The sequence below is a fragment of the Cryptomeria japonica genome, chromosome 2 (genome assembly GCF_030272615.1).
Source record: "Cryptomeria japonica chromosome 2, Sugi_1.0, whole genome shotgun sequence".
Taxonomy (NCBI): domain Eukaryota; kingdom Viridiplantae; phylum Streptophyta; class Pinopsida; order Cupressales; family Cupressaceae; genus Cryptomeria; species Cryptomeria japonica.
The window spans coordinates 210,498,577-210,512,210 of record NC_081406.1 but is presented as its reverse complement, the minus strand read 5'-3'; the positions used below and the strand labels follow the sequence as shown (position 1 = coordinate 210,512,210).

Genomic DNA, 13,634 nt, shown 5'->3' with positions numbered 1-13,634 from the left:
TGAAAGGAGACATACCAATTGGCATATGAAAGGTAGTATTATAAAAATATTCACCCAAATATAACCAACGAACCCAAGCCTTCTGATGACCAGCTACATAGTTATGAAGATAACCTTCAATCCACTTGTTCACTATTTCTATCTGCCCATCTGTTTGCAGATGATAACTGTTGCTATGATTCAACTCTGTACCTGTCAATCTGAAAAGCTCCCCCCAAAATATGCTCAAAAATCTGCTATCTCTATCACTGATTATAGTCTTTGGTAAACCATGTAATCGGAAAACCTCTCTAAAGAATAACTCTGCAATCTGAACTGCTGTAAATTTTGTAGCGATAGAAAAGAAGTGTGCAAATTTAGTTAATCTATCAACCACAACAAATATACAATCTTTACCTTGGGATTTCGGTAAACCTGTGATGAAATCCATGGATATACTTTCTCATTTCTGATCTGATATAGGTAGTGGCTGTAGTAACCCGGCAGGATACGTTTGTTCTGCTTTATTTTGCTGGCAGGTGGTGCATTCCTTGACATAGCGTAGGACATCGTTTTTTAAGCCTTTCCAAGTGAACCTTTCTCTTACCTGACGATACGTTTTGAAGTATCCAGGATGCCCTGCTAGAGGAATATCATGCATACATTGGAGAATTTTTTCTTTTAACTTTGATCCTGGAGTTAAATAAATCCTGTCCTTGTAATAAATAACATCATTAACAATTTTATATTTATCATCCTATATATTACCATCTAGCAAATCACATGCAAAAGAATCCTTTGAATACTCAATCAGCAATAAAGATTTCCAATCAGCTGTAACAACAGATAACGCATTGATTTCAAGCCTTCTAGATAAAGCATCAGCAACAACATTATTTTTACCTTTTACATATTCAATCTCAAAGTCATAAGCTTGAATTTTACTAATCCACTTCTGTTGCCTGTCATTTAAATCTTTTTGCCCCAAGAAATATCTCAAACTGTTATGGTCAGTTTTCACCACAAATCTGCTACCAACCAAATACTGTCTAAATTTTGTCAATGCATGCATGATTGCCAACATTTCTTTATCATAGATAGAATATAATTTCTCAAGTTTATTAAGTTTCCTGCTTTCATAAACTATAGGATGTTTGTTTTGCATTAAAACTGCCCCTATTCCATCACCAGAAGCATCACATTCCAACACAAAACGCTGATTAAAATCTAGAAGAACAAGTACTGGACAAGAACTCATTACCTCTTTAAGTTTCTCAAATACCTGTTGAGCTTCCTCAGTCCATCGGAATACCCCCTTTTTGGTAAGATCTATCAAGGGTGCCCCAAGCTGTGAGAATCCTTTAACAAATCTCCTATAATAATTGCATAAACCAAAGAATCCCCTTAATTCTGTAAGGTTCCGTGGTGGTGGCCAATCCAAAATGGCTCTTATCTTTTCTTGATGAACCTGTACTCCTGTTGCACTGATCATATGCCCTAAATACAAAATTTCAGTCATTCCAAATTCACATTTAGACGCCTTTGCATACAAGGATTGTGATTCCATAATACCAAGGACTATATCAATATGTCTCAAATGCTCTTCCCAGGTTTTGCTATAAATCAATATATCATCAAAGAATACTAGCAGAAATTTCCTTAACTGTTTGTTAAAAATATGATTCATACAGGACTGAAATGCTGCCGGAGCATTTGTTAGACCAAACGGCATAACCAGGAATTCATAATGACCATAATGACAACGGAAAGCAGTTTTATGAATGTCTTGTTCTCTTAACTTAATCTAATGATACCCTGATCTCAAATCAATTTTAGAAAAATAAATGGCACCATGCAATTCATCTAACAATTCGTCAATTCGAGGAATTGGATACCTGTTTTTGATTTTTTTTTGTTAAGAGTTCTGTAATCAATACACATCCGAAGAGTTCCATCCTTCTTTTTGACCAATACTACAGATGAAGCAAAAGGACTAGAACTAGGTCTGATATGTCCCATATCTAATAACTCCTTAATTGCCTTTTCTATTTCATCCTTGAATGTTTTAGGATGTCTGTAAGGAGTAGTAATCACTGGTTTAGCACCTTCTTCTAATTCAATAGTATGTTCAAAACCTCTGTCAGGTGGGACTCTTGGGGGAATATCGTTAAAAACCAAATGATGTGAATCTAATACTATTAATAAATCAGCTTGATAAGATTTAGATTCAAAACCTGATACCTTGTTGGAGATTAAACATTGTGCTGAACATGCCACATCTCCATGTCTGAAAATAGCTTCCATTCTTTTCGCATTGACAATCCTGGGGCCACTGTTAGACATACCACGAAGGACTACCTTCTTATCATCAATTTTAAAAGAGAATTCCATTCTTTTAAAGCTCTGTGTATATTCATCTAATGTTTCCATCCACTGTATGCCCAAGACAACATTAGTGTCAGCCAGATCAGTCACATAGAAATCATCAGTAACAGTGTAATTGCCAAGAGTAATATTCAATTTAGGAACTTTATGAGTGCTAGCCAAATTAGTTCCACCTGCTACTCTAACATCAAATCCCTCATGTTTTTCGGTCTGCAAACCACGTTTTTCCACAAGTGTTGCATCTATAAAATTATGAGTAGAACCACTATCAAGCATAACAATTACACGTTGTCCATTCAAAACTCCTCTAACTCTGAAAATATAATAATGTGGGGATCTTGTCATGGATGCTATTATTCTTTCTCCTTGTTTGGCACCTATTTCTGACTCACTATTCGGAGGTGTTCGTTCTATGTTGGGATCAACATTCTCTTCATCCTCACTGTTAGACATAACCTCAATATAATGAATTTTTCCCTTCCCTAAACATCTGTGTCCAGGCTGCCATGCTTCCCTACAATTGAAACATAGTTTTTTTCCTTCTGAGTTCTTCTCTTTCCTCTTTATCTAGCCTGTTTTTAGGGAAATCATCTTTGTTGAAAGGTTGTTTGTCCTTTTCCGGTTTAGGGGGTGGTCCTTTGTTAAAAGATTTACCTTTTGACGATGGTTCCAATTCTCTTGCTCTTTTGACAGCTGTTTGTAAAGTAGGGGGGTTTAAGGATTTAACCCACCCTTTGAGTGAATCAGACAATCCGTCTATAAATATCACAATCTTGTGTCTTTCTGAAATTTCAGTCACTAAGACAGCCAATTTTTCAAATTCAGAAATATATTGTTCAACAGTTCCAATTTGCTTAAGCTGAGTCAATTCTTTAAGATGTAATTCAGGATCTTTAGAATCAAATCTATCAATAAGTTTCTCAGTGAACTCAAAATAAGTACCTATCAAATTATAACCCAAGGTTATTTGTCCGTGATGCCACCATTCATGTGCTACACCGTCAAGATGTAACACAGCATATTTAATTGCTTCTTCTTCCATCATAGGGTTTAATTGGAAGTAAGTATCTAATTTTTGCACCCAAGCCCAAGCAGTTGTCTTACCTGAACCATAAAAATATGGAATGGACATTTTTCCAATTTTTCTTTGTAATTCACTGTTATGTCCTCGTTGTCCTCTTGGCCTATGTTTCATTCTAACATCTAAATATTCTCTAAATGTCATTGATGATCTGAATTCTTCACCGGAACCTAACCAGTCTTAATGTATTTCTTCCTGTATTTCTCTTATTGTAGGTTCATTTTCAGGTGGCTGGTTTCTAGCAGTAAATGTAGGCATAAATGGTCTAGTTGTTCCTGTTCTTTCTGGCTGATTATTAACTGACTGTTCATATCTACCCCCATTGTTTTCCCCATTATTTTGATGTTGATTATTCTGTCTTTTATTATTTTGGTGCTGATTAAAATTATTAGCCATAAACTGGGTCATCAAGTTGGTCATTCTGGTAACATTATCCTACATATCTTGCTGACTTCTGATCAATGCAGCCAATAGATCCCTATTGTTATCCAGGTCTCCCATGTTGGTTTCAAAAATAAATTCCTCGTCTGTTTCTATATGGCTATCCTCAATTGCAAAAGGAATAGATGAACTATTTTGCGCTAAAGGAGAGTTTGGAAATCTGTTTTGACGGGCCCTAGTACTTCGGAAATTATAATTTCCCGGGTGCATACTCAATTGTGCAGTAAATTTTCATGAAGTCTCAATACACTAAAGACTGGCAGGACACAGAAAGCTCTGATACCACTGTGAAATTCCTTACTAGGACTTTTTGAAAGTAAACGTTTCCATATCAGGTTATACAGAGAACCACTATTAAATACCTATTTAAGACGGTTTGTATGTTCCGGAATATGCAGCGAGTATTACTTTTAACTGGTTGGATTTTTGTAAAGCTTAAGAATTTCTTTAAGCAATGTAATTCATACTTTTCAGAACTTCTTGCATACTTATTGATGACATAGCATTGTAACGCAGTTTATTGTAAACATTCAACACTATGTAAATAAACATTTCATTGCATTCAAACTGTAAATCTAAATATTTCATAGATTTTATTGTGCACCTGTAGTTCCGTGACAATACAATGTCAAAGACTGATTATTAAATGTCTGTGTTGCAATCATCTTGCGACTTCCTTTCGTCATGAACTCTGGCGTTGTCGGTGCAACTCCCGTACTAGAGGCTTTTCCCAATATCGGGGCTCTAGGTTTGTGGCGGTAATCGGTGTAGGTTTCCCCATGTTTGTCAAAGAATTCCGCACTGCGTCTGTCGGCTACCCCGCGATTGTCTTTCACTCCACTTTGCATCGGAAGTCATCCTCATTAATTTCCGACACCGTTTGTCTGCAAACACCCGATACCATGCTTGGAAATAAAACACTGGTATACGTTTGGGGTTAATATGGAAGTTTCCCGCCTCGAACACTGGCATTTGCGATCGGGTCTATCCGGAACTGACGCCAATGTAAAGCTCCACGACCAACAACAACACTTCTCAAATCCACAGCTTGCGCAGCCACGAATCCACCAATAGGTTAGTATCTCTGACAAAAGGTGACTGAAACTCGGATCCTGTCTTACAAGATCATATCCCTTCTTTCTGACTTTATTTTCCTTTCATAAACCTTCGATGAGGGACATCGTTGATGCCCATTCTTTATTAACACCAATTTAGTAGTTAAAATCCCGTAATAGTTAAACCATAACACATGTAATTAAAAACAAACATGTCTTTTAACCATTATAAATGAAATATTAATCATTTATATGACTGAACGGAGAAGTTTATATAAAATAATTAATATTTTATGACATATGTCAAATGTTTATTTACGGGATATGACAATGTGGGAGCAACTAGAGTTTTTGAGTCCACTTACACAAAGAAACACAACAGATTGGCATAGATGTCAGGCAATGACATCATCTTTGTGCAATAAAACCTTCACCTTCATGCAAAAAAAGTGGATACCACTATCATGAGTTAATTGACTTAGATGAAATTGATCCATATGGCAATTAGACTATGAAGACCGCATGTCCACAACAAATGAGATTGCTGAATTTGAGAGGCAAAAAGAAGACCGCTGCTTGTTGGATGATTCCTATTTGGTTTTTGATACAAGTTACATATGCCTTGATGTGTTAAACATATATTTTGCATTGCCCCTGATTTAGTCCTTAGTTGTAGCATGCAGTTTTATTTATTGTTCACATTACTCTCTAACTTTTAGCACATTGTTATACTTTCTATTTATGTGCATCCACACAAACACATTGTGTACTTGCATGCATTCTTGCCATGGAGGAAATGCTAGAAGTCCTAAGCAATCAGATAAGAGAAACCATATACATGATACATTAGATCTGTTAACCAGTGGAAAAATAGAAAAGCATAGCATTGCCTTACAATTATACCTGATATAAATGTGGACTCCCACAAAGGCATTGGGCAAAAGCTCCTGTAAGTCCATCTGTGCCCTTGATAAACTGGCGTGTTATGTCTCGATACTGCCAAAATCATGATAAATGCACGTCAATAAAAAAATGTCAGACAAAAAATTGGTTCCACAGTTACTCTTTCTAGTCTAATAATATGCATGCATCATATATAATTGGGCAAATTCATAAACTCGAAATAATAGAAATTAGGAAGAATAACAATTTTAACCAATTATCAAAGATAATCAACGATTGCTTATGTCTGCAAGCATAAATACTATATATTATAGCCCTAATTTTTGGTATCGACAAGTTAATGATAAATTTCATGGACCCTTATTTGAATCAAGCTGGCCTGGAAAATAAAGGTGACACATCTTTCTTGGGACAAGGGAATTAAAAAAGGAAACTAAAATTATAAACTGAAAAAGGATTCTTAAAGCTACAAGGCAGCCAAAATAGGAGAAAATAGGAGGGTGTCATTATCACAAAACTTCAAAAATCCCAAAGATTCATTCAAAGGCCAACGAAGAAAAAGACTTCCCTTCCCTAAGAATTCCAAGACACGAGCCACTAAGAGCATTATAAATATACTCACACAAAGCCCATTGAAGAAGGCAGTTGCAAGACAGAACAGTGTCTGTATTTAGGTGGCACCTCTGATGGAAATTTTCTAGGGAATGCTTTCCCAGGATTACTGATCCAGTAGTTGCTCGACTACTACAAGAAGTAAATCCGTTGCAACCAAGAAAAGCAGGCACCATCATTACAGAACTTCAAAATTCATAAAGACCCATTAAAAGACCAAGAAAAAGAACATCTTCTGTCATAACCTCTTTTACAGAATTAGAAGAAATAACAATATTTTAAATTGGGCCCAATCACTTTATTTTCAAATGGGCAAAATAAATATTATTTTAGGTCCTATGTAATATTTAAAAAGTGTTTTTTAACCTTTATTCAAATGCGATCCAAAAAGAGGCCTTTGGATGTAATTTAAAAGCATCTTTTTAAATGCTTGGAGTGAAAAAGAAAAATGAATAAAAAATAATTTAGAGGGCCTGAATAAAGCGCCTACAAAAGTGAGGTCAAGACTCAAAGAAAATCATCCAATTATTCATTGACATTCAGTATTCCTTCCGATTTGGAGTGTGGAGGATTCAAGGACAAAAACCCTCTTGGATATCCAGAGTTGGATTTGGAGACAAAAACCCTCATCCTCATTTGAAGAGTTTTAATTCAAGGATCAGATTAGGGCGTATAAAGTGAAGTTATTTCAGTTTGCTATAGTGTCGTGATGATTTATTGAAGATTTCAACTTATAGAAATTTGGATTGATTAATATTTTTCAGAAATTCAGATATATATATTTTATTGGCTGTTTGAAAGGCATTTCCAGATCAGTACAAATATCATACTCTGTACAACATCATTTATTACAGTCATATATTTTATTTCCATAGTTTCAACTTTCAATGTTCAAAGGCAATCAGCAGTTTGTGTGATTCAAACAATAATCTTACAAAGGCCAATTTGTAAACAGCAGATCTGTGTTGACAGTTTATACCAGATTTGTGTGGATAGTTTATATTAGAGTTGGTGTTGGCAGGATATAAACACATACAATCAGCAGCAGCTTTGAAGCTGACATACACTTGGTGCCCACAGAAGTTGGCGTTGGACATACTCTTGGGCATTTGATATTAAAAATATAAGTGGATAATGTCATATATTTTCAGTTTTCTAACTATCCAGTGAAATCATTGTTACAAAGGATTTCTGATTTGTCGTATTTGTTTCAAAACTTATCTTCTTCAGACTACCGGTACATCGTAGAGAATGCGTTCTATATAGTTGATATTTTTCTTTGTTCATATCATTTCATACAACTTCATCTTATATTACTGTAAATTATCATAATGAGTTGGCTGTTTATCAGAAGAGTTAGGGTTTGGAATTAGCTGCAAGATATCATTGTTACTGTGTCGACCAAATCATACAAGTTACATACTACATGGTTGATTATCAGCAATTTCAGGACTTGGTTTCAACAATAATAGTAAATGAAGAACAGTTGTACTTTTCACAATAGAATTGAGAACCTTGAAGTGTGTTATTCTAGTTGATCATTGGCTGAGTTAGTTGTAGTGCTATTTGCAACAACTACATCTGTTTAGCAGCATGGTGCACCCTCCTATTCATAACAGCAGTTGTACTTGATTAATACTGTTGACCAAATGAGAAAATTCAGTGATTTTATTCTGGGTTGTTGGTACTTTAACTTCCATAGTGCAGTTGTAAAGATAAGAATAATTGACATTGGACTTGGGTAATTTTCTGCTATGGATATTCTATATTCCAGTAATTAGAAAAATACAAAATTACATATTCCCAAAAAGGGACATTACATTCCCATTCCCTGAGAATATGAGAAACACGAGCCTCTAAAGTTACTAAGAAAATTTGTAATGCACTCCCACAAAATCATTGGAGAGGGCAGCTGCAGAACAATCCGTTACCTGATTAGGGTGATACCTATAATAGAAAATTTCTACGCAAGCTATTTCCATGTTGTTGAAACACCTTTCCTCTTTTCCAAGGAGTTACTCTCTTGCTAAAAGCTGTAAAATTATTGCAACCAGCATATTAAGGGGCTGACTTCTGTAAATGATGAATTGTAATCCTCTTCTCTCATCAAATACATGCTGACATGATAATCTAAAAAGTAAATCTACTTATTGCCACAATACCCAAAGTTGAAAACTCAGAAGTGATGGTCCTACATGTTAATGCAGTTGTGTGAAATGGCAGAGGAGATGACATTCCATGTTCAAGAGATCCATGGAGCTATGAAGAATTACTTATCTTGACCAATTTAACAATATTGTCCTGTGGGAACCACTTCCCAAAAATTGACAGTCCCTTTCCTCTAAACAAAATTGAATCTGCTGTCATGATCATTAACGAAGTTCTGACTTATCTCTTTGCTTTCCTAATTCACCAATTGTGATTATGATGATCTTATTGAATGGCTGTGAGAGACAAAAATCATTAGATAGATCCAACACAGACAGGGTTAAGCTGATATCTGTCTATGGAAAGAGGCAAAAATATGTCAAGGAGATGAACTGGGGCAGAAGAAGATAAAAGATTGTACTGGTGACATGTATTGGTGTTGAACCAGTAGGGTCTCTGAATACGACTTTAGTGAGACCCCTATACCCCTTCCCATGGTATATGATACTGTCAACTCATGATTTAGGGTCTACAATACTGCTGAACAGGCCCTGGAGATCCCTGGTATCTCCAAGATAATCAATTCATCTTACTTCATCAAAGGCTACACACATTTTGCAGTGGTGTGAGAAAATCTGGACAAATCAGAGATGGAATTTTTCATTGACTTAGGTAGGATTCCAAATACCTATAAACCAAACCACTAAGCTAGAATCAACAACAAATAATACAACCTAATGCTGATGGTGTTGCTTCCTTCATCCACAAAGGAGCATTGCCCTCCATATGACCATTACATCGATGTCACTCAGCTTAACCATCAAAATGTAAAGAGTCAAATGGAAGCTCGACCATTTCAACTTTTGTAATAATTTTTAGCCCATGCAGCTTTGTAACATTATATATACATATTTTTATCACCAAATGACATGTGATAGATATTAGACAATTTAGGACATACACAACTAGTGGATGATGGCCATACATCTCTCTCTAGAGTATTCCATGTACAAAACACATAATTTAATAAAGTTTTCTATTCCAATTCTACTATATTTTGTATTATTAGCCTGATTGATTATTAATATATCTTCCTTTTACTACACGTCTTGGTTCCCACAATTTAGAGTGTTGTCCCCTTGATATCTCCTAGGATTCAAATTAAGTGCCCTCTAGCTTGTTTTGGCTGTAGTGTTTCTCCTCTGACAACAATATAAGTATCAGGGTTCTTTATTGACCTATCTGAGCATAACATTAATAGTTAACTCATTTCCCATGCTATGGCATATATGGCATGGTTGTTATGATAAAAGTGGATTCAGGTTTACACCAGCTATGTGCACTTCAAATCGATACTGACAAGAGCATGATTTAACAATAGATTTAAAATTTTGGAATTGTAACCAAGTTTCTTTTTCTTTCAATTCTTTGTACCCATACAAAATTTTAGTATTGTGCAGAGTTTAAAGCTAAAATCCATCATTTTCCTAAGGGCAGTGTTAGGCGGTAATTAGGCTAATACTTATAGTTTTGCCTAAGTTATGTTTTTGTGTAATAAGACAGCCATTGGTTCCCGTAGGGGTTAGTCGGCAGTTGTCACGGTTGGCATCTTCGCTGACCACTGGATGTCTTATATAGTGCAATGTAAGGGAGCTATGGGGGGATGTTGTTGATGTACTAGCTTTTGGAATGCAATAAAAAGAAACATCTTTCTGCCATATCGTGTGACTGTTACTTTAATTAATGTTCTGAACATAATTATAATTGCTGGTTAGATGTTCCGTGTGCATCTACTGTTCATTCCGTGAACTTGAACAATTCACCGTAGGAAGTAAACATTTTGGCATCGTTGCCAATTCGAATTCCAGATATCAATATGGTGGCAGGCGGTAGACACTAATGGGCTGACCATTCGATCAGCAGTTGATCGTTACTAACAGCAATACACACAAAGAAGTGTCTGAGGCGGAAGCCCGGGAGAATCAATTGACAGAGGACTTGGTGGACCTGTGGGAGGTTTTTGTCGTGCAGGACATGCAGAGGGAGGTTCAGGAGAGAGTCGTTCCTGAAGGCACAATACGGGGTGAACTCATGGTCAGCACACATGTCTTTGATCTGCTCGGGAGCCCCCTGAGGCTGTTGCCACAGAACTTAACTAAACTTCAAGACCGACGGTAAGAAACCAACCGTGAACGTCGTCGGCAGCAAATCCTGCAGCGGTACGAAGAATGGAGCCGTAGGGAAGCGGAAGAGAGGGATATGAGAAGACGTCGTACTCCCAACAATTAATGCCCCTACGTCCTGTTGATGTGGCTTTTGTACACGACCAAACACAAAATAAAATACCTAGAGGTATCTTATCCTCTCTTGAATAAAGCTTTCCCGAATGCTGAAGATCTCCCAGAAGGATCAATCGGAGTAGCTCCAAGGTTCTTGTATGTAGGTTCTCTACTTGTGGATAAGCTCTTGCAGTATGATGTGATTTTGTTGGAATCACAAGGGGCATACATTCGATGACCTGAGAGTCTGATTTGCTTTGGATATCACTGGAATGTGGGATTTTACTGATCCTTGATTTTTAAAAAGGAAAAAAGGATAAGGGTTGGAGAAGGATCTAATTCTAACACTAAGAATGAGGGAGAAATGGATGACCTGTGATGAAACTCTAAGTCTTGCTTTGACATGCTAGGATCATCTCCACAAGGTTAGTGCAATCTTCTAAGGATAGCTTTATGATGTTCAAATCACCGCTACAAGCATAGACACCGTCAAGTTGATGCATATCAATGAAGAAGCAATAATTGAAGTTAAGCTTAACTTGAATGATTCCAGTTGACTACACAAGGCAAGTTTCCAATCAACAAACTGCTAGTAGTATGGATATACAAATTTCACCATTGATCCTACAAATTTCTTCCATTCATCTAATAACATGAAATTAAATTTGAGAAGTATAGAGACCATGCAAATTGTAGAATCGACACATAGAATTCACCATTCCTTCAATGAAGTTTACATGTCTTTTGCAACAATGTCTTGACAACAATCGTTGCCTTCTCTTTCTACTCTACTCTAAAATGCTATCTACTATTGAGCTACTAATTATTGACTATCGCTCTTTTGCTAACTCCTAACTATTCTATGACTATTAACCCCTTTACAAATGAGGAGCCAGGGCTTTATATAGAGAGCCCTTTACAGATTGACGACTCTGATTGACTTAGAATCAAAGGCTAGGATTACAAGGCAAAAACCCTAATTAGGGTTTGTTATAACAAACTTCCTTAGCCAATGAGAATATTACATTCCAGGAGTGAGGACCAATAGGAAGCAAGGGTAGATACACCGAAGTTTGTGTTGTCTCCGATGAGTCAGGTACATTGAATCTGGAAATGCTGAGGTGGACCAATCCGACTAGAGGAGCTGTGACTGGGATGCCACCTTGTCTGACGTTTGTGTCTTGGTTGATCCTCCTCTGTCCTTGATGTGATGAATAATGTACCTCTTTTACTCTCATGTGCTTGATGAGGCTTCGTTACTGTCAAGTCTTCTTTCTCCGGTAGCATACCTTGCCTTGAAGTGTTGGTAAGGTCATTCTTCTCCGTCATCATGTGGTTTCTTCATGTGGTAAAATGAGGTCTTGAGGCTGGCTTGCAACTCCTCGAACACTTGAAGTCTTCCAACACTTCGAAACACCTTGAGTCCTCCTTTATGCATTTGGAACGTCCTTGATAATGATGAGACTTGAAGAGGTCGTCCTTGTCCTAGCCTGATCTTCTCCATCTGCAAAACAAACGAAAAGGTGATTAAGGACACATAATAAATTCATTCTAACATAGCATTTTCTACCTTAAATCACCAACAAAAAGGCATTAGAATGAAATTCGCTCAAGATCCTCCCCAGGGACAGGCCCTAGAAGAATTTCGCTCTGGACCCTTTGGAAGTGTCAGGAGCGAAATTTGCTATTTTGCTCAATTTAGACCTTATTTCATCATTTCATAATCTTAGGCCTAGCCTTTTGCCTCAAAAATTGTCTAGGAATAGGTTTTGCTCAAAGACCTAGGCAAAATATTAGACCTCCTAGGAATTTCGCTCTAGACCCTTTGGAAGGGTCAGGAGCGAAATTTGCATTCTTGGCTCAAATCACATTGCTTTAGCCTTGCACTTCACTTGACCATTGAATCGCTTTCTCATGAAGACATCATTGATTTGACCCCCAAAAAGGCCAAAAAAGAGGATTTCACTTTGGACCTTGGCCAAGGACAGGACCTATAAGGAATTTCGCTCTGGACCCTTTGGAAGGGTCAGAAGCGAAATTTGCATTTTAGGACAAAAGCTTCACATTTTGTGACCACAACTTGCTCAAATGCATGCCTAAAGATGTTTCTAATCTCAATCAACAGTAGGTTTGATGCAAAATTGGAGCAAAAATAGAGGTTTTAAGGATTTCACTCTGAACCCTTTGGAAGGGTCAGGAGCGAAATTCTTCCTTAGGCTCAAATTCTATCATTTCTCTACTCAAAAATGCCTCCCAAGGCAAGCATACACTAGTCTTCTCTCCACCAAGGCCTAGGAATCCATGTCTCAATCATGAGCAAACTAGGTGATTTTGAGAATTTCGCTTTGGACCCTTTGGAAGGGTTAAGAGCGAAATTTGAGATTTGCTTGTTTTCCTTCACCTAGATTCATTCTTCATACCTTGATTTCCTTTGACTCTCAACTTTGGATCCCCCTCTCACGAAGACAGCACTTGTTTGACCTCAAAATGGCTTGGAAGGAGAAATTCGCTCAAAACCACAGCTAGGGATAGGACCTATTTAGGATTTCGCTATGGACCCTTTGGAAGGGTCAGGAGCTCAATTCAAGCTTTAGCTCAATTCCTTCACATTTGGTGGTCACAAGCCATTCAAAGGCATGCCTAGGGGTATCTCCAAGCTTAATTCACCTTGGTCCATGCTTGTCTTGACACAAAATTGGAAGAAAAAGAGAGTTTTTAGGAATTTCACTCTCGACCCTTTGGAAGGGCCAG

At 37.0% G+C, this 13,634-nt stretch overlaps 1 protein-coding gene across 3 annotated transcripts in view; it reads right to left on the bottom strand.

The window, feature by feature from the left end:
• LOC131074955 (isoamylase 1, chloroplastic) overlaps positions 1–13,634 on the bottom strand; it is a 195,445-nt gene that overhangs the window by 27,528 nt on the left and 154,283 nt on the right. For all 3 annotated transcript variants that reach the window (XM_059216531.1, XM_059216530.1, XM_058011701.2), the window contains one exon: positions 5,845–5,937. In XM_059216531.1, coding sequence (XP_059072514.1) covers positions 5,845–5,937 — 93 coding nt within the window. The remainder of the gene's footprint in view (positions 1–5,844; positions 5,938–13,634) is intronic.